Consider the following 23,076-nt stretch of genomic DNA (forward strand, 5'->3'; position numbering starts at 1 on the left):
AGGATGACTGGTTAGCCAGAGACGGGTAAGATTCCTCAAGGGAGGAACAACCTAAGACAGGCACAGTCGCAGAGGGGCCAACACGGGTGGGGCACAGACCCCTAATATCTGAGAGAGGTCTCCTGCCCCCAGGGCTGTTTTGCTCTCCACCCCCAGCTCAAATCCACACCTGCTCAACTCGGACCCAGGAAGTAAACAAAGATAATTGCCTCAATCATGTGAGGCCTTTGACTGTTTATGAGTGTAACCTGAGAATGTTAGCCCACGAACTCAATAAAAGCAGCCTGGGATAAGTCAGTGGGGCTCTTGATCCGAGAGGTCTTGAGCCCCCCGGTCCCACTTTTCTCTTCAGTCTGTGTCTGTGTCTTCTTCAAGCTTGCGGCACCCGTCACTCACCTCGAGTCGCCGAGCTGGTCTCGGCAAGTGGCGCCCAACGTGGGGCTCGAAAGGCTTGAGTGACGAAGGTTCACGGAAAGTGAAATTGATAAAAGTAAAGAATTGGGAAGTGCCGTGAAGCCCCCAAGAGGAGAGTAAGAGGCCTCTGAGAAAATCCTGCCAGTAAGTAAATCTCTTGGGTAGTTTGTGTTCGGGGTAAAATATGGGAAATAAAGTTTAGATTAATATCGACCAGATGTATGCCTGTTACGGCAGCTCCTAAGGGCAGGTGGAGTAAAAAGCAAGTGAAGGTCTTGTAAAAAGCAAGTGAAGGTCGATTGTTAGAAATTCTGTAAATAATTGAGAATACTGTATGTGGTTTCCTTCTTTAGGCTAACACTGGGTTTATGTACTTAGGGATAAGGTTGGGAACGAACTTAAAAAATTGCATTCTAAAGGGTTCTGTTTGGTCAAATGTGGTCTCTGATTAAGTCAGTATTAGAGCCTCTATTAGAGCCTCTATGGGCTCCTGAAGGCTCAAATGATAGCTTTGATGAAGAAGCCGGTCCATCAGAGGACCGATGGGCATGTGCGGTGCCAAACGAAACTGAAAAACAAAAAGGAATTAGAATTCATACTGAAGTGATTGATAATGATTATACTAGAGAAATTAAAGTGATGATATCAACTTCGGTTCCATGGAAAGCCCATCCAGGTGATAGAATAGCACAGTTGCTTATTCTGCCATATTATAAGATTGGCAATAGTACAAAAGTAAGGAGAACGAGAGGCTTTGGAAGCACAGGAGAGGCAGGAGTTTTCCTCTCTGAAAAAATTTTAGAAACACGCCCGACGTGCTCAGTAACTATAAATGGAAAAGCTTTTAGAGGATTAATAGACACAGGTGCTGATGTTTCAATTATAAGCAGTAATCATTGGCCTTCTCGCTGGCCTACTTGTCCTGCAGACATTACAGTGGTAGGTTTAGGTAGATCTCATGGCTTGCAGCAAAGTGCTAAAATATTGCCTTGTATTGGCCCAGATGGGCAGCCAGCCCACTTACAACCCTATATAGCAGACCTTCCAATTAATTTATGGGGAAGGGATTTATTGCAACAATGGAAGGCTGAAATCCACATCCCAACGTTAGATACTTATAGTATGCAAAGTCAAGAAATGCTAATAAATCAAGGATATCAGCCAGGGTTAGGTTTTGGTAAATATCATCAAGGGAAACTATTTCCCGTTCCAGCTGAAGGTAATGCAAATAGAGAAAGTCTTGGATATCAGTCTTTTCACTAGTGGCCACTGTTCGTAAAAGCTTACTGCTTCCCCCAGCACCAATCCCATTGATCTGGAAAACTGATACACCTGTATGGGTTGAGCAGTGGCCTTTAACCATAGAAAAGTTAGAAGCTCTAACAGAATTAGTGTCTGAACAGTTAGAAAAAGGACATATTGAAGAATCTTTTAGCCCATGGAACTCTCCAGTATTTCCAATAAAGAAAAAAACTGGTAAATGGTGTTTATTAACAGATCTCAGGGCAGTCAATGCAGTTATACAACCAATGGGGGCCTTACAACCAGGCCTCCCATCACCTAATATGATCCCTGCTAATTGGCCTTTAATAGTTATTGATCTGAAAGACTGCTTTTTCACCATTCCATTACATCCCAAAGATAAAGAAAAATTTGCTTTTTCTGTGCCTGCACTAAATAATAAAGAACCTCGAAAAAGGTTTCAATGGAAGGTGTTACCTCAAGGCATGTTGAATAGCCCTACTATTTGCCAGAATTTTGTTGCTGAAGCCCTTGAACCAGTATGACTAGAATTTCCTAATTGTTATCTTATCCATTACATGGATGATATCTTGTGTGCTGCTCCTAGTCAAGATTTACTTACTTCTGCGTATATTAGCATGCAGCTTTGCCTTGATAGAACAGGACTTAAAATAGCTCCGGAAAAGGTACAAATGCATAGCCCATATCAATATTTGGGCACAATAGTTGATAGAACAACTATTAGACCACAAAAGGTGGAACTGAGGTCAGATCAAATCCAAACTCTTAATGATTTGCAAAACCTCCTAGGAGATATTAATTGGCTCCGCCCATGCATAGGGATCCCCACCTATGCATTGTCTAACCTATTTGCTTAGTTAAAAGGAGATTCAAAATTAAATAGTCCAAGAACTTTAACATCAGCTGCTTTAGAGGAACTAAAACTTGTAGAAAATAAAATTCATTCTTCTCAATTACAGAGAGTAACTGTTAATCAGCCATTGCAATTAATTATATTACCTTCTCCTCATTCACCTACAGGGATATTAATGCAAAATGAAGGAATTGTGGAATGGTTGTTTTTAGCAAATACTATGGTAAAATCCTTGTCACCTTATTTAGAATTATTAACTCAGTTGGTTCTGAAGGGAAGAACTCGAAGTAAGCATTTAATTGGAACTGACCCTTCACATATAATTATTAATTTAACTACTAAAGAAATTCAGGCTTGTTTCCAAAATTGTGTAAGTTGGCAAATTGCCTTTGCTGATTATATTGGGAAAATTGATAATCACTATCCGAAAAATCCCATTTTGCAGTTTCTTAAGAGAACTCAATGGATTCCTATACCAGATGCTTCTATAATTTTTCTGATATAGTGGCAGGACCCATTGACTAATATCTGGTCATCAGGAAGGTTAATCACATGGGGAAGAGGGTTTGCTTGTGTGTCACCAGGACAAGGCCTGGAACCTGTGTGGATTCCATCTCGGAGAATTAAGCCATATCATGAGCGTTCCAAAGAAACGCCATCTTGAATGGGATATAGAATCTCCGGAGATGAACTTTGTACATTTGTTTTCAGGTTTGAGCTTTGGAGACTAAGTTTACTAATTATGCCATCCCTGATAGACCTTTGTGTAAAATAAAATGGATATGGGCTGACAGACAAGATCAGATTCTTTGGGATGTTTGCTGTGGGACGGAGGGTGTGATACTACTTAATGGTTCCTATGGAACAGTATGAAACTGGTCCCCTAAGGGGTATGCAGTCTCTAATGGTTTACACCAAAAAAACTCCTCCTGCAATCCCTATAAAAGGTTGTGATGGCATATACCAATATTGCCATGCACTCGCCCTATCCCATCTTATGGCTTAGGATTGGATTAATACTTCCTTGGCCTCAATTAGAGAATGGCAGAGCTCAAACAGAAATATGGAAACTTCCCTTGAGTATAAGAACATTACAAATCTGGAATGGCCATGATGCCAGTGACACATCTGCTGGGATATGGAGCGGATGGTCTCACACTGGACATACAACAATTACAAACTAAAATAACTGGCATGCAATATGATTTTTGCAGTCTCTATACCAAATTTGCTACTTTACAAAGTATAGCTGATGGATTAAAAGCATTGCATCCATTGGATTGGATAAAAGGCATGAATAGCAGTCTCCTAAGCATTTTGATACTTTTTGTTGTCTTTTAATTATCCTATGTTTAAGTTCTCAGGTGCACAGGAGGAACGCTCCAAGGATTGACAGAAAAATAACTCGAATAGGCTTATCTTCTCCTACAGGCTTATCTTCTCCTACGAAAACAAAAAGGGGGAGATGTGGGAAGACATTCTGGAACCTTTTTGATGTGGGCCGAGCGATGGGATTCTTGAGCAGTGGAGGAGCTGAGGGTGTGGGGCGTGGAGACTAATATCACCCTGTTTGGTCCTGAGGGATGGCTGGTTAGCCAAAGACGGGTAAGATTCCTCAGAGGAGGAACAACCTAAGACAGGCACAGCCGCAGAGGGGCCAACAGGGGTGGTGCATAGAACCTTCCTTATATCACCGTGTTTGGCCCTGGAGGATGACTGGTTAGCCAGAGACGGGTAAGATTCCTCAAGGGAGGAACAACCTAAGACAGGCACAGTCGCAGAGGGGCCAACACGGGTGGGGCACAGACCCCTAATATCTGAGAGAGGTCTCCTGCCCCCAGGGCTGTTTTGCTCTCCACCCCCAGCTCAAATCCACACCTGCTCAACTCGGACCCAGGAAGTAAACAAAGATAATTGCCTCAATCATGTGAGGCCTTTGACTGTTTATGAGTATAACCTGAGAATGTTAGCCCACGAACTCAATAAAAGCAGCCTGGGATGAGTCAGCGGGGCTCTTGATCCGAGAGCCCTTGAGCCCCCCGGTCCCACTTTTCTCTTCAGTCTGTGTCTGTGTCTTCTTCAAGCTTGCGGCACCCGTCACTCACCTCGAGTCGCCGAGCTGGTCTCGGCAACGTGCGTCTTCCAATGAGCCTCGGGCTCTCACCTCTCGGACTCAAGGCATTAAATACCTTCATCTGAGAGCACAGCGCTCTGCACACACTTCAATAGCGGTGGTAAGAAATAAGCCAGCGTCACCTGCAGGGGTGCAATGGGCACTCAGGCAAGATGCATTAAGCTCCCTCTGGGAATTCAGGCAAATTTCCAGGAAATCACAGGAGCGCTCAATGATGAAGGAGGATGAGGCTGAGGCTGGTGAAAACCGTGGAAGGACATTTCAGGCCTAGGGAATACTGCGAGGAAAGGCAAAGAATAGAGTTCCTGTGGACGACCACATGCAGCCTGGGTCTGCCGACGGGGATGAGGAGGCTGGCCAGGGAGAGAGGAGCCAGCTCGCAGTCTTGCCATGGTGAGATGCTTGGGCTTACTAGGAAGACAAAGGGGTAGCCCTGCTGAATTAGCATTTAACTGGATCCTCCTGGCTGAAGTGTGGATAGATTAAGAGGGTCAAACCAGAAGACCAGAAACCAGAGAGGAGCTGCTGCAATGATCCAGCCCTGTGGTTCTCGAAGTGATTCCTGAACCAGCAGCAGCCACATCTCCTGGAACTTACTAGAAATGGAAACCCTCAGGCCCACCCCAGACCTGCTGAGTCAGAAACTCTGGCGGTGCGCCCAACAATGTGTGAATTGATTGGCACTCCAGGTGATGCTCACTCAAGTTTGAGACCGACTCGTGTAGGGCAGAGGTGATGGGTGCTGCACTAGGAGCAGTGTAGGGCACAGAAGAGGATGGATTCGAGGCTAATACAGCTCATAAAATCAGCTGAGATGTGTCTGGGCAAGGGAGGGTAAAGAGAGGAAGTTCAGGGATTTCGGTTTGAGTTACTGGTTGGAGCTGTCAAGAGTACAAGAGGCCAAGCAGGCTTATGAGGGCTGATGAGTTACGTGCTGGACATGCAGCGTTTGAGATGCCTCTGGGCCATGCAGCCTGTCAGCCTGTGGGATGTATGAGCAGGAAGCTCAGAGGAGAGGCGGTAGAAACCATGCCACCACTCAGAGCAGGAGACCAAAGGCAGAACTCTGGAGACACCAGTATCAGAGGGCCTAGGAGAGGCAGGAGAGTCCACAGAAGTGCCGAAAAAAGGAAAAAGAGAAGAAAAGGAAAACAAGCTGGTTCTCCCAGAACCTCTGGTGCTTCCACAGGGCATAGCTAAGGAGGTTTTGTTGTCCTACCTTAATATTAGCATATCTATTTATATAACTTACTATCATCAATAAGAGAAAACCAATAAATACATGGTCATCTCAAGAGATACCTAGATGGCATTTTGATGAAGTTCAGCATTCATTTTTAAAATCTCTTTATAGATAGCCTCTCCAACATTCACTCCCTCCTTCTTTCTTCCCAGGGGTCACGGACTGCTGTTTGGGGAGCTATGTGGTTCTAAAGAAAAACTGTGAATTTATATGTATATAGTTAAGCATTTGACTTCCCTGGCTACAGGGACTGGTTAGAGGTAGTCAAGTGACAGGCTGGTCCAATCAAAGTTTTATCACAGGATTTTGCTAGGAATACTGAGCAAAGGCTATTTTCTCTCTCTCAGTATCTCTGTGTCTCTCTCTCCTTCTCCCTCTCCCTTTCATTTAATTCTCCCTGGTTGTCCAAAGAAACATTTCTTAAAACAGATGTTTGCTGACCACCCACTATATTCCAGTCACAGGGGGAAGAACTGCTCACTACTATACAAGTTAATACATGGCTCAGCTTGGATTTGAACTCAGACTCCCTGACGTCAGAACCTGTGCTTTCACATATCACACACCAGACTACCTGAGTGTATATCTTTTCAGTTCCTAGGCTTTCTGTGATCTTTCATTGACCTCTCTGCTAGAACCATGCTGTTTTAGTATGATTTTAGTAAACAGTAACAGTGCCATTTTATATTAGTGGGGAAGAAGTTGATAATTCAATAATTTCAAGAACGATAGGACAATTGGTTAACATGTGCAAAAAAATTAAGTTAGCTCCATGCATCATGACATATATTCAAATTACTTCCAGATAGATTAAAATTTTAAATGAAAAAACACCCACGAGAATATTGACAAAATCTATAAGTGAACCCTTACATCATTCAAGGGCCTGGAAGGCCTTGCTAAGAATAACATCAAAGACATAAACACTGAAGGAATGATTGTTAGAGTTTTACTAATAAATATCTAGTAAGCATAATAAATATAAAAATACAAAAAAGAAAATATTAGTAATATATGATGGAAAAGGAGTTGGCATCCTTATAAGAGTTTTTAAAAACGCTAATAAGGCAATTAGAAAAAAGGCAAGCATCCCAATTAAAAATGTGACAGTAAAGGACAGGCAATTCATAAATCGAACACACAAAAATAGGCTGTAAAAATTATGCAACAATGCTCAGCCTCTCTGGCAATCCAAAAATTTTTTTTGGATTGATTTCAAAACTAGATTCCGCTTTTGCTCATCAGATTCCAAAGATTTTACAATGATAATCCCCAGTTGCTGTTAAAGGTCTGGGGAAATCAGTATTTTCCTTTCTGGAGGGAGAGAGAAACTGTCCCAGTGGCTGTGATCTCGTAACACATACCAAATGTCTTCCTGGGTCTGGGTACCTTAAATGCTTAGAACCTTAAAATGTTTTTGAGACTCTTTAAATTGCTATCCCCTTTCTTCTGTCTACATCTATAATACAGGCATACCTCATTTTACTGCACTTCACTTTACTGTGCTTCACAGATATTGTTTTGTTTTTTACAAATTGAAGGTTTGTGCCAACTTCGCACTGTCAGATAATGATTAGTATTTTTTAGCAATGAGGTATTTTGGATTAAGCTATGTACTTTGCTTTTTAAGACATAATACCATTGCACACTTAACAGACTACAGTACAGTGTAAACATAACTTTAAGAGGCACTGGGAAACAAAAAAATTCAAGTGACTCCCTTTATTGCGATATTCGCTTTATTGCAGTGCTCTGGACAGGAATCCTCAATATCTCAGAGGTATGCCTGTGTTTGCCATGTAATAATTTTGTCACCATAACCACAAACTGTTGGGGGCAAGAGGACCCTAGAAGACAAATGCCAACTCCACCCAACCACAGTCAGAGAACCAGTAAATGATCAGCTGTGACAGGATGCATCCCAGCACCCAACGCCCAAATCCATCTGTTACAACCGAGGCTCACAAATATTTGGCGAGTGGGTGTTTAATTTAATACATCATTAAAAAGCTGAAAAAGCCCTTGGTAAATGGGAGATTACTCTGCTCCCTGGCACAAAATGCAGGCTGCTGGAGAACAAAAGCTGCCAATGTTGCTATTCGGTTTTTAATATGACACCAAATCTGGAATCCCTTTTCCCCATGTGTAACTAAGGGGTAATAATACACACCCCTTGGAGTGGGCAGATGCCGGGTCTGCTTTATTCATGGATGTACCTCCAGTGCTTGGCACATCAGGCAACTGATAAATGATACGTATTATTATGATGATCTCTCATTCGCTCTTTTGGAAAACCCTTATTGAGCCCCACAGTAAGCTAGAAACTAAACATTTGTGATCTAACTTAATAAGCTGGATCAATATAACACAAGCTCTTTCTTTAGCTTGCATCACAGTGTAGTCCCAACACGTTTGACTTGCTTACATGAAAACACAAATGTCAACTTCTATATTAGCTAACTTTACCACCCTTCCCCCTCAGTTATCACAGAAAACCAAGAACTGCTTTACGTTCTCACTTTCATTATTACAACACAGTCTCCTAGACATTGACCTCATAGTGAAGGATGATTTCTAACAATCTGTGAACTGGAAGGTTTCCAAGCGGTCATCTTCTTTAACCCTTTCATTTTACAGATTGCCAAATAGGGCCTAAGAGAGTACTGCTATGTTAAAGGTCATACACAAGTAAGATGTCACAGTGGGATAAAAAATCAAGGTCTCCAAGCTGCCAGGCCAATGCTACTTCCACTCTGCCCCCACGGTTTCTTCCTGGTAACCACCAAAATGCTTGCCCTTCAGAAACAGAAACACAGAACACCACATTTGCAGGCCTTTTCAAGAGAAGGTGCTGGAATAGACTTTGCAGTCAGCTTTACCTCCAACTCCCTACCTCATGATTCTGCTTATAATTTAACATAAGGACCTATAAATATATACCATGTGCTTGAGAGAATGGCAGATAAACCACAAGAGTTAAAGGCCTTTGTTAGAAATTCTGAAAGAGATTATGAAATAAATATTTTTAAAGAGGCTAATCATGAGTTTAAAAATTTCCTCAAATGCCTTACTTTTCCATTGTCCTCTATATCTTATTCTCCAAAACCTTTTGCAGAATCTGACATAACATATCCAGTGACAAAAGAAGACACACTAATTAAGCAGTCTCTGAAGCCCCTCTACCAGAAGATATGTTTTTCAGTGTGGACTTACCTATTTGTCAAAGACAAGATATAAGCGGCAATGTAAAAATCCAGAGAAAAAAACTAATGCAGTGAAGGAGGGTAGGGGAAAGTGGGTAAGAGGTGACTCTTGTATATGGTTAGGTAAATCAAGGACAATTGCCATAAACTAGAAGGATCCTCTGGACCACTGAGATGTCTTACTAAAGCTGAGATGGAGGTCTGGATCCTTGAGTAATAATAAAAAATATTAGGAACCATCAAGGTGTAATAGGAGAAAACGGACTGAGAATCAAAGACCTATGTTCTGTCCCAACTCATACATGAACTAGCTGTGTGATCATGGTCAGATATACTATCACCCTGGGTATCTGTTTTGTAAAATGAGAGCGTTAAACTCAATGTTTCTCACGTTTATCCACAGACATACCCTAACAACAAAGAATAATTATGGTTGGGGATATAGGCTGCTTGAAGCCCCGGGTTGGATTTCTTTTGTCTTGTGTCTCCTATTTTAAAATATTTCAAGGACAGTCTTCCTTCCAGGGCCTGTATGACCCTGAGCAACTTGTTTATCTTCTGTGAACCACAGTTTTCTTGGACCAACTCTTTTATGAGAATAACTAGAAAATTTGGGAAGAATATTTTTTAAAAACATCTATCATAAAGTATTAGAGTGATTACAAGGCAGTGAGACTTTGTCAGTCCAAGATAGGGGAGAGAAAGGAAGGTGAGAAGTGAGAACATGGTTTGTGGTACCCATATCCTCTCAAGGCCATTGACAATTCAGAAAGTAGCAGATGAAAGGTGAGCAGAGCTTCTGTACATCTCACAGAGGTGTAAGGTCAAAACTGGGAGTCTGGGGCCCATTGGGAGGAAGGATCTTGGTAAACACCTTAGGTTTTCAGTTGAGCTGCAACCTATGAAGCTTCAATGGACTGCAACCTACAAATAGGATTGACCAGGAAACAGACCAGCCTTCACATGGGATGAAACCCTTCTTTGAATCATCTTAGTCACTGATTGAAGTATTATCACCTGTCCCTTGCCCAGCTGCCAACTAAAAGCAAAAGAAAATTCTGTCTGGAGGAATACGTCATCATCTAGAGTCTCAAATTATCTCTAAAACTGCTCAAATACAATGTCCAAAACACAATAAAAAATAACTGGGTTATAATGAAAAAAAGATTGACTGAGGGGAGAAAACAATTAAGTATACACATAGAAAATCCAGATAATGGAGTTATCATACATAGACTTTAAGATAACCATGGTTAATATGTTCAAAGAATTAAAACACAAGATGCAAAAGTTTGGTAAAGAACTAAAAACTATTTAAAAAAATAAGTGGAAATTTTAGTACTAAAAAGTATGATAATTAAAAATAGTCACTAAATGGGTGGGTTTATAAGAATATCAGGCACAATGGAGAGAGAACTAAAATAAATGTCAGAAGAAAAGATCCAGATTAAGATACAGGGAGACAAAAGGGTGGAAAAATGTGTGGAGTATCTGAGACATTTGAAACACTAAGGAAAGGTGTCACGTGCATGTAATTTTAGTCCCAGTAGGATTAGATAAATAGGGCAAAAACAATATCTGAAGAGAAAATGGCTGAGTGAAGAAATAAATCAAGTCACAAATTCAAGAAGCACTATGAACCCTAAGAAGAAAAAATACAAAGAAAATAACATGTACTCACACTATAAAAGAACTGTTGAAAGCAAAATGCAAAGTAAAAAATGTTTAAAAGTAGCCAAGGAAAAAGACACATTGCTTTAGGGGAGCAATAGTCAATACCGAAAGCAAACTTCTCAACAGAGATAATGCGAGGTGGAACAGAATGAAATAATATTTTCAAAATGCTGAAATAAAATACATGCCACCTTGTGTGTACATGTACGCTTTCAGTGTTTTGTGTTCATGTTTTTGGTTCTTCTTAGAGTTTTTATTTAACTAGAAAATAAAATAAAATACATACCAACCTATAACTCTATATCTAGTAAAAACATACTTCAAAAATAATAATAAAATAAATTTTTCAGCCAAACAAAAACTGAGAGAATTTGTCACTAGGAGACTGGCACCAAAGGAAATACTAAAGGGAGATCTTTAGTCATTCAAAGATAAATGATCTCAGATGGAAGCAAGATCACTGACATGGAAGATAGCAGTGAAAGGAGAATTCTAGCAAGAAGGAACCAGAAGACTTCCTAGGTGGCGCAGTGGTTAAGAATCTGCCTGCCGATCGGTCCCTCCCATCAGGAAGCACGCATGAGCCTCCTAGATAGCTCCCTCCACAAGAGGGCAGACAGCAGTATCAAGCAGTATCAGCAGTATTTCGTCTTGTGGAACTGAAAACCACAGCCACAGAAAGACAGAGAAAAGGAAAAAGCAGACGACTTGGCACCAGATGAAGGGAAAGGATAAAACACCAGAAAAACAACTAAATGAAGAGGAGATAGGCACCCTTACAGAAAAAGAATTCAGAATAATGATGGTGAAGATGATCCAGGACTTTGAAAAAAGACTGGATGCAAAGATCAAAAAGTTTACCAAAGACCTAAAAGAATTAAAGAGCAAACAAACAGAGATAAACAACAATGACTGAAATGTAAAATATACTAGAAGGAACCAATAGCAGATTAACTGAGGCAGAAGGGCGAATAAGTGACCTGGAAGACAGAATAGTGAAAATCACTGATGCAGAAAAGAATAAAGAAAAAAGAATGAAAAGAAATGAAGACAGCCTAAGAGACCTCTGGGACAATGTTAAATGCACCAACATTCGCATTATAGGGGTCCCAGAAGGAGAAGAGAGAGAGAAAGGACCTGAAAAAATATTGGAAGAGATTATAGGTGAAAACTTCCCTAACATGGGAAAGGAAACAGCCACCCAAGTGCAGGAAGCGCAGAGAGTCCCAGGCAAGATAAACTCAAGGAGAAACACGCCAAGATATATAGTAGTCAAATGGACAAAAATTAAAGACAGAGAAAAGTTATTAAAAGCAACAAGGGAAAAACGACAAATAACGTACAAGGGAACTCCCATAAGGTTAACAGCTGATTTCTCAGCAGAAACTCTGCAAGCCAGAAGGGAGTGGCATGATATATTGAAAGTGATGAAAGGGAAGAACCTACAGCCAAGAATACTCTACCCAGCAAGGATCTCATTCAGATTCGATGGAGAAATCAAAAGCTTTAGAGACAAGCAAATTTAAGAGAATTCAGCACCACCAAACCAGCCCTACAACAAATGCTAAAGGAACTTCTCTAAGTGGGAAACATAAGAGAAGAAAAGGATCTACAGAAACAAAAACAAAACAATTAAGAAAATGGTAATAGGAACATGCATATCAATAATTACCTTGAATGGAAATGGACTAAATGCACCAATCAAAAGACACAGACTGGCTGAATGGATACAAAAACAAGACCCATATATATGCTGTCTACAAGAGACCCACTTCAGACCTAGGGACACATACAGACTGAAAGTGAGGGGATGGAAAAAGATATTCCAAGCAAATGAAAATCAAAAGAAAGCTGGAGTAGCAATACTCATATCAGATAAAATAGACTTTAAAATAAAAAATGTTACAAGAGACAAGAAAGGACATTACATAATGATCAAGGGATCCATCCAAGAAGAGGAGATAACAATTGTAAATATATATGCACCCAATATAGGAGCACCTGAATACATAAGGCAAATGCTAACAACTATGAAAGAGGAAATGCAAGGCAGAAATAGAGACACAGATGTAGAGAACAAACACATGGACACCAAGTGGGGAAAGTGGGGAGGGTTGGGGGAGAATGAATTCGGAGATTGGGATATCAAATTGTACACTCTAAATATATACAGTTTATTGTCTGTTAACTGTATCTCAATAAAAGTTCTTTAAAAATAAATAAATAAATAAAATAAAAGAATCTGCCTGTCAGTGCAGGGTACACATGTTCGAGTCCTGGGCTGGGAAGATCCCACATGCCACAGAGCAACTAAGCCTGTGCACCACAACTACTGAGCCTGTGCTCTAGAGCCAGTGAGCCACAACTATTGAGCCCATGTGCCACAACTACTGAAGCCCTCATGCCTAGAGCCTGTGCTCTGCAACAAGAGAAGCCACAGCAATGAGGAGCCCAGGCACCACAATGAAGAGTAGCCCCCGCTCGCCACAACTAGAGAAAGCCTGTGTGCAGCAATGAAGACCCAATGCAGCCAATAAATAAATAAATAAATAAATAAATTTATTTTAAAAAAAAGAAAGAAATAGAGACGGGGGATGCTAATCTCTACCCAAATCTCTGACTCCTGAACCACAAAAGAACAGGGAAAACTCCAAGGAGCCCAGCTAGAGATAAAAAAAGCTTAACTGAGATTTGAGCATCTATACACCTCAGGGGACAGAGTGTTTACACTTTGAGTCTAATCAAGTTAATTGCCTGCAAAAACAAACCAAAAAAATTAAAAAGCAACATTCTTTAGACTATAACAGAATCCAGAGACTCCTCAACATATCATTCACAATGTCCATGATATAAACAATGGCAACACTGAGATAACCCAGATATTGGAATTAACACACAAGACTTTAAAGCAGCTATTAAAATTATGCTCAATGAAGTAAGGAAAAATATGCACAAAACAACTGAAAAGAGAAGAAATCTCAGCCAAAAATAAAAAATATAAAAAAGAACAAGTGAAAATATTAGAACTGAAAAATAGAATATCAGAAATATTCATTGGATGGGATTAATATCAGAATAGAGATAGCAAAAAAAAGTCCATGAACATAAAAGTAGATCAACAGAAGTTATCCTATCTGAATAAAAGAGAAGAAGGTTGAAAATAATACACAGACACCTAGGGATCTGTGGGCAATATCAAAAAGATCTAACATATTGGTAATTAGAGTCCCAGGTAGAGAAAAGAGAGAGAATGGGAGATTAAACTATTTGGAAAAAATCAGAATAAAAATTTCCAAATGTGCTGAAAGCCACATGTTTACAGAATTAAGAAGTCAACAAATTGCAAACAAGAAAGAGATGAAGAAAGCTACTGTGTATAAATAATCTGCTGAAACCCTAAGAAAAAGGCAGCCAGAGAAAAACAACACATTACACACAGTGGGACAGTGATTCAAATGCCTGCTACATTTTCATGAGAAACTGCAGAGCCAGAATACAGAGGAACAACAACTTTAAAGTTAAGACATTTCTGGACAAAGGAAAAGTAACACAATTCATTGCCCACAGACCTGCAGCCTAAGAAATTCTAAAATAACTGTTTCGGGGTTAAGGAAATGATACCAGAAGAAAATATAGCTGTTGAGGAGTGAATAAAGAGTATCAGAAATAGTAAATATAAAAGGCTATTTTACCTGGGTTAACATAAAAGAATAAATGTAAAAGGTAAAACACTAAGGCTTTTAAAAGATAATATAGGAGACTATCTTGATGATCTTGGGGTAGGGAAAGATTTATTGGACTGTATTAAACTTCTATTCATCAAAAGATATATTTTTTATAGTCCAAACTGGGATGAATCTTAGAATGAAAGAGCACAATTTGTTATTGCTCTGGAAGACTAGGCACAAACTGGGACAGTTAGGCACAAACTGGAAATATGGTGACACTACTTATCTACTCACAGGTAAATACCCAACAGGAATGTGCCCATATGTACATCAAAAGATACGTACACATAATAAAAGCAATATATGAGAAACCAAAAGCCAACATCATTCTAAATGGGGAAAAAGTGAAAGAATTCCCTCTAAGAACAGGAACAAGACAAGGGTGTCCACTCTCACCATTATTATTCAACATAGTTTTGGAAGTTTTAGCCACAGCAATCAGAGAAGAAAAAGAAATAAAAGGAATACAAATTGGAAAAGAAGAAGTAAAATTGTCACTCTTTGCAGATGACATGATATTATATATAGAAAACCCTAAAGACTCTACCAGAAAACTGCTAGCACTCATTGATGAGTTTAGTAAAGTAGCAGGATACAAAATTAATGCACACAAATCTCTTGCATTCCTATACACTAACAACGGAAGAGCAGAAAGAGAAATTAAGGAAACTCTCCCATTCACCATTGCAACAAAAAGAATCAAATACCTAGGAATAAACCTGCCTAAGGAGGCAAAAGATCTGTATGCAGAAAACTTTAAGACACTGATGAAAGAAATCAAAGACAACACAAACAGGTGGAGGGACATACCATGTTCCTGGATTGGAAGAATCAACATAGTAAAAATGACTGTACTACCCAAAGCAATTTACAGATTGAATGCAATCCCAATCAAATTACCAATGGCATTTTTCACAGAACTAGAGCAAGAAATCTTACGATTTGTATGGAAATGCAAAAGACCCCAAATAGCCAAAGCAATCTTGAGAAGGAAAAATGGAATTGGTGGAATCAGGCTTCCTGACTTCAAACTATACTACAAGGCCATAGTGATCAAGACAGTATGGTACTGGCACAAAAATAGAAAGGAAGATCAATGGAATAGAATAGAGAACTCAGAAGTAAGCCCAAACACATATGGGCACCTTATCTTTCACAAAGGAGGCACGAATATACAATGGAAAAAAGACAGCCTCTTCAATAACTGTTGCTGGGAAAATTGGACAGCTACATGGAAAAGAATGAAATTAGAACACTTCCTAACACCATACACAAAAATAAACTCAAGATGGATTAAAGACCTACATGTAAGGCCAGACACGATAAAACTCCTAGAGGAAAACATAGGCAGAACACTCTATGACATCCATCAAAGCAAGATCCTTTTGGACCCACCTCCTAGAATCATGGAAATAAAATCAAGAATAAACAAATGGGACCTCATGAAACTTAAAAGCTTTTGCACAGTGAAAGAAACCATAAACAAGACTAAAAGGCAACCCTCAGAATGGGAGAAAATAGTTGCCTATGAAACAACGGACAAAGGACTAACCTCCAAAATATACAAGCAGCTCATGCAGCTTCATACCAAAAAAGCAAATAACCCAATCCACAAATGGGCAGAAGACCTAAATAGACATTTCTCCAAAGAAGACATACAGATGGCCAACAAACACATGAAAAGATGCTCGACATCACTAATCATCAGAGAAATGCAAGTCAAAGCCACAATGAGGTATCACCTCACACCGATCAGAATGGCCATCATCACAAAATCTGGAAACAACAAATGCTGGAGAGGGTATGGAGAAAAGGGAACTCTCCTGCACTGTTGGTGGGAATGTAAGTTGGTACAGCCACTGTGGAAAACAATTTGGAGGTTCCTTAAAAAACTACAGATAGAACTACCATATGATCCAGTCATCCCACTACTGGGCATATACCCAAAGAAAACCATAATCCCAAAAGAAACATGTACCATAATGTTTACTGCAGCACTATGTACAATAGCCAGGACATGGAAGCAACCGAAATGCCCATCAACAAATGAATGGATAAAGAAGATGTGGCATATATATATATATACAATGGAATATTACTCAGCTATAAAAAGGGATGAGATGGAGCTATATGTCATGAGGTGGATAGACCTAGAGTCTGTCATACAGAGGGAAGTAAGTCAGAAAGAGAAAGACAAATATTGTATGCTAACTCACATATATGGAATCTAAAAATGGTACTGATGAACTCAGTGACAAGACAAGAACAAGGATGCAGATGCAGAGAATGGACTGGAGAACTCGAGGTTTGGGGGGGCGCGGGGTGAAGGGGAAGCTGAGACGAAGTGAAAGAGCAGCATAGACATATATATACCACCAACTGTAAAACAGATAGCCAGTGGGAAGTTGTTGTATAACAAAGGGAGTTCAACTCGAGGATGGATGATGCCTTAGCGGACTGGGAAGGGGAGAGTGGGGGAGAGTCGAGGGAGGGAATACAGGGATATGTGTATAAAAACAGATGATTGAACTTGGTGTACCCCCAAAAAAATTTAAAAAAAAAAAGATACGTACAAGAAAGTTCATAGTAGCATTATTTATAATCATCATAAATGGTAACATCCCAAATGTCCATTACCATTAGAATAAACAAATAGTGGTATAATCATGTGATGGAATACTATACAGCAATGAAAATGATTAAACATAGCAAAACAACATGGATTCATCTCTGAAATTTAATATCAAGCAAAAGAAACCAGACATAAAATAACATATGCTTTATGATTTCATTTACATAAGGTTCAAAAACAGGCAACACTACTATATGATCTTACAAGTCAAAATAGTAAAAAGAAGTAATGATTGAGAGGGGTTTCTGGTTCTATTTCTTAACCTGTGTGATAGTTATTAATATGTCTACGTTGTGATCATTCAAATGGTATACTCATGATTTTCAAACTTTCTGTTTGTATACTGTTCTTCAATTTAAAAGTTTATAAAATGGAAACCTAGACCTAAATGTAAAATGCAAAACTATAAAACTCCTAGAAGATAACATAGGCAAGAATCTAGATGACTTTTTAGATAGAACACCAAAGTCACAACCCATGAAAGAAGTAATTGATATGCTGGACTTCACTGAAAAAATGAAAAACACCTACTCTGCCAAAGACTATATATGAAGAGAATGAGAAGAGAAACCACAGACTGGGAGAAAATATTTGCAAAAGACTCATTTGATAAGGGACTGTTATCCAAAATATACAAAGAACTCTTAAAACTCAACAATATAAAAACAAGCTGATTAAAAAATGGGCAAAAGACCGTAACAGACATCTCACCAAAGTAGATATATAGATGGCAAATAAGCCTGTAAAAAAATGCTCCACATCATACCATTAGGAAATTGCAAATTAAAACAATGGCATACACGCATCCATTAGAATGTTGAAAATACAAAATACGATCAATGCCAAATGCTTATCAGGCTGTGGAGCAACAGGAACTATCATTGCTGGTGAGAATGCAAAACGATACAGCCACTGTGAAAGACAGTTTGTTTGGTGGTTTCTTACAAAACTAATCAAATTTTTACCGTACAATCCAGCAATCATGGTTTTTGGTATTTACCTAAAGGAGTTGAAAACTTAATCCACACAAAAGTACACACCCAAACACTTAGGGCAGCTTTGTTCATAACTGCCAAAACTTGGAAGCAACCAAGATGTGTTTCAGTAGGCAAACGGATAAATAAACTGTGGTACATCTAAACGATGAAACATTATTCAGTGGTAGAAAGACATGAGCTCTCAAGCCATGAACATACATGGAAGAACCTTAAATGCATATTACTAAGTGAAAGAAGACAGTCTTGAAAGGACTATATACTGTATACTCCCAACTATATGACATTATGGAAAAACAAAACAATGGAGACAGTAAAAAGATCAGTGGTTGCCAGGGGTTCGTGGAGGAGGATGAATAGGCAGAGAACAGGATTTTGGGGGCAACAAAATGATTCTGTATATTATAATGGTGGATACATGTCATGATACAATCATCTAAACCCATAGACTGTACAACACCAAGAGTGAACCCTAATGTAAACTGTGGACTTCGGGGGGTAATGATGTGTCAATATGGGTTCATCAATTGCAACGAATGTACCACTCTGGTGAGTATATGTTGATGGGGATGGGGGGAGGTTGTGCACGTGTGTGGATGTGGGGCAGGAGGTATATGGAAACCCTCTGTGCTTTCTACTTAGTTTTGCTGTGAATCTAAACTGCTCCAAAAAAATAAACTCTATTAAAAAATAAACCACTTCAGCGCTTACTTACATAATGTAAAAGATATGCAAAACGGTTGTATTCTCATCAATAATCCATCTGCACTTTTATCATTAAAACACATTTAAATTACATGGAATCTAATCAACTCCTAGTCTGGGAGAACGTAGTGTTTATCTTTGACTTCTTGGTGCTGCAGACCCAGCCTGGACAGCTCTGGGGCAGGCACCTTCTGCAAAGGAACCCACAGTGGGCACTTTCTGAGGTCAGTCTACAGTTTAGGTCCTAATCCTCATGCCACATCCCTTTGCTTGGCATTTTCTGGCTCCACCAATTGGGGATCCAGAACAGGCTGATCCGGGAAGCCTTCAGAGGAAACTTGGCTCTCCTGCCACATCTGGCTCCTGCCTCTGGCTACCAGGCAGAGTTCTCGATTTCTAACTTTCCTGAATCTGCTGGACATTGCTCCACCAGGACTCAGAATCACTGTCAGGGAAGATGACTCACAGCCTAACAGTCTTTCCCAAAACTCCAGTTGCTGCTGTACCACTGAGTGTTGCCAGCACTGCCTCCTAAATGGAAGCAAAAGGCCCCAGAGGATCCCAGGGCTGCCAGAAAGCAGGGCAGGCTCTCAGGAGCACAGGGTGTGAGAATGCCCTCCAGTGCTCTCTCCTATCTGACTTCTAGCTGGGAATGCTTAATGACATATCACGACAGGGCCAGCAAACAAATTCAAACTCAGCCAGCACTGGCTGACTGCCAGCTCTATTCCTGTCCAAAGGGCAGGTGACAGCCAGGCTGCCTGGAAGAGTAGGGGCTCTTCTCCCAGTCAGTCATTTGGTCCTGGAGCTCCTGGTGTCCTTCTGGGAGGCAGTGGAAGAGCTCTTCCTGGCTGTCCCTTCTTGGGAAGGTACATCCCACAGGTCAGAGGGGAAAGGAAGGAAGCTGGGACTACAGCGCCAGGCTGGAGCACGAGCTCTGCCGCATGGCTGGTACCTGGGGGCGGAAACACGCTCGTAGCCCACATCTCAGGGTCTGCCTCTGTCCAAGGGCAGCCAGGTGCGGGGGTGAGAACTCTAGCTGTGGAGCCATACTGTCCGGGACTGCATGCAGCAGTAGATGGGGACATCGACTCGTCAAGGGACCTTGGGCGATTAATTATCTAACCTCCTTAAGGTTCTACTTCTTCATCTCCAAGCTGGATGCCATGGTATCTCTTGGGGTTGTGGCGAGTATTAAATGGGCTAATCTAAAAAGTCCTTAGCAGAATGTCTAAAACCCAAACTACTCAATAATTATTAGCTGCCACACCAGTGCCCCCAGACTCTGACAACCTCAGACCCTAGAAATGATTCCTCCTGGTAGATGGCCCAGGGTGCACAGGGGAGGGAGGAGGTACCCAGCCGAAGCAAAACGTACAGTGAGTCAGATGACAATGACGTGAATCCTCCAATCTGGAGATGGTAGGCTGAATAATGTCCTCCAAAGAGATCCAGGTCCTCATCCCTGGAACCTGTGAGTGTTACTTATATGGCAAAAGAGTCTCTGCAGATGTGATTGAGATGAGGATCTGGAAATGGGGAGATTATTTTGGATATCAGGGGGGCCAGAATGTAATCACAAGTGTTTTCCTAAGAGGGAGATTTGATCACAGAAAAGGAAAAGGCAGTACGACAATGAAAGCAGAGATTAATGGGGCCACAAGCTAAAGAATGCTGGCAGTCACAGAAGCTGGAGGAGGCAAGAATGAATTCTCCCCTAGAGCCTCCAGAAGGAACCAGCTCTGCCAATGCCTAGCTTTTACTCTGCAAGACTAATTTTGGACTTCTGGCTTTCAGAACTCTAAGAGAATAAAGTTCTGTTGTTTTAAGCCACTAAATGTGTAGTAATTTGTTACAGCAGCAATAAGAAACTAATAAGTGGGACTTCCTTGGTGGCACAGTGGTTGGGAATCCACCTGCCAATGCAGGGAACACGGGTTCCATCCCTGGTCTGGGAAGATCCCACATGCCACAGAGCAACTAAGCCTGTGTGCCACAACTAAGTCTGTGAGCCACAACTAGTGAGCCCAAGGGCTGCAACTACTGAAGCCTGCTCACCTAGAGCCCATGCTCCACAACAAGAGAAGCCACCACAATGAGAAGCCCTCGCACAACAACGAAGAATAGCCCCCACCTGCCATAACTAGAGAAAGCCTGTGCACAGCAACAAAGACCCAACGCAGCCAAAAAAATAAGGAAGGAAAGGAGAGAGGGAGGGAGGGAGGAAGGAAAGAAAGAAGGAAGGAAGGAAGAAACTGAGAAGTTACCTTGAAATTCTGCCAATGACTGTACATCCAGACAGCAGAATGGAGGCCTGGGGGGAGAATCCTGGCAAGACCCTCTCAGTGCCACATCAGTCAGGATTCACGGCTAAGCTCTAGAACCCAGAGAAACCAGGAGGGAACCGGGAGCTGAGGCAGGGACCAAGCCTCAAGGGCAGAGCTATGATGGAGGGTAGCAGGGGACTGGCATTCCTCCACGCCCAAGCATTCCACACACAGGCTGATGGCAGCAGGCACTACTCCAGACCTTGGCAGGGGGACCTGCACCCACACACAAACCGCCAGCCTCAATCAGGATAAGTTTTGGGCCAGCTTCTCAAAGTGTCCTCTGCAGGCTGGTACCGGTCTGTAAACTGTTATCCAACAGCAATGAGATAAGGACAGAAAATTGAGAATAAGTGCTTAGAAACTTAGGGCAATTTGGCATTGCCTTGACATTTTTGGAAATGTAATTTTATTGCTGTTGAATCTTCTAATAAAACATTTCAGCTTGTGTTTTATATGCCTTTTTTAAAAAGTCATTTTTCTAGTAATCCATTTTGGTTGTATTTTCTGAGTACTTATTTGTAAGAAATTGGAAACTACACACACACACACACACACACACACACACACACACACACACACACACACACACACAACATTGGTCCTTTACCGCCAACAGGGCTCCCGAGAACCACAGTGCAGGTGGCAGGGAGGGGGCTTCTGGACACCCAAGTGTGATGTGACAGCTGTTCCAGCAGAGGGCTTGCATGTGACTGCCTGAAACACGAAGGCCAGGTGCCTGGAGGGCCACGCCACGCACAGGCTCAATGGCGAGCTCTTCAGTACCCTGCTTAACATCCGACCACCTGCCTGCCATGGCCTTAGGCATGGTCATCTGCCAGATGATAAAGAGCATGGCGTGTAAGGCTCTCAAGGGCAGGCCTTTCCTCACCACTGCTCTCCCGCTTAATTAGGCGTGTCCAGTTTATCTGCACTTCCGCGGTGCACACCAACTCAGAGCCAGGGTGCATGCTGGATGGCAGGGGAAAGCGTGCCCAGTGGGAGATACTGCTACCCGTAACCCAGAAAGGGGAAGCTTACCACCCGTGCTGTACAAGCAGTGCCCACACCGCTCACGCACAGTACAGACGGCTGTTCTGCACCCTTTTCTCACGCATGCCTCCGGATAACCCCATGAGACTAAGACTGTCACTCTCGCTTTACGGAAAACCCAAAGTTGGCTCAGAGAGGCATGTACAGGGTAATGAGTCAAGTGCAGGCTTTGAAAGTAAGACCTGTATTCAATTCTCACCACTAACCAGCAGGGTACTCTTGCAGTTGCTTAACCTTTCTGGGCTTGAGTTTGCATATTTGTAAAATATGCGTAAGTAATACCTTCATCACAGGGTTCTTATAATTAAGTAGTTAAAGCAATGTCTGGAAAACACTTGACACTTAGTACCTGGCCCAAAGTTCTCAACAAATACTGACTTTAAAACAGGGGGAGAAGGGGAAGACAGGAGCCACAGATAGGGCGTGAAAAAGCTCTAAGGATAGGTATTAAAAGAACATAATATCAAGAACACCAAGAAGGAAAAATACAGGATAAAAGTAACTGACATGAGAATGGCAACTGTGGCTCGAGTCGCGCACCACATTTTGTAAATGCAACTTAAAAAATTATCCTGTTTACAATCAAATCAACAAAGAGTTAGCAGTTCAGAATTAAGCAAGTTCATTTTTTTGACCCTCCTGAATCTAAATTCCCTTTTCTTATTTTTATTACATATACATACTTATCAGAGCTCCACATAATCAACAGTATGTAGCGAAATGTGACATTAAAATATAATTATGGATGGAACAAAGACAATTTAAGAAAGCAATTAAAGTGATTTCACAAGCTGGAATGTTTGTTTTATTTCAGATGTTTACAGTAATTAAAGTAGGAAACCAAGCACTGTC

General features: G+C 41.0%; 1 protein-coding gene across 10 annotated transcripts in view; it reads right to left on the reverse strand.

Moving 5' to 3' along the window:
* Nucleotides 1-23,076, reverse strand: part of PDE8B (phosphodiesterase 8B) — a 232,277-nt gene that overhangs the window by 140,268 nt on the left and 68,933 nt on the right. The window contains exon 3 of one of the 10 annotated variants that reach the window (XM_057740660.1): nt 5,976-6,010. The exons of the other annotated variants lie outside the window; for them this stretch is intronic. Within the exon in view, the coding sequence (XP_057596643.1) occupies nt 5,976-6,010 (35 nt within the window). The remainder of the gene's footprint in view (nt 1-5,975; nt 6,011-23,076) is intronic. 10 annotated transcript variants of the gene reach the window in all.

This window comes from Hippopotamus amphibius, chromosome 1, assembly GCF_030028045.1.
Source record: "Hippopotamus amphibius kiboko isolate mHipAmp2 chromosome 1, mHipAmp2.hap2, whole genome shotgun sequence".
Taxonomy (NCBI): domain Eukaryota; kingdom Metazoa; phylum Chordata; class Mammalia; order Artiodactyla; family Hippopotamidae; genus Hippopotamus; species Hippopotamus amphibius.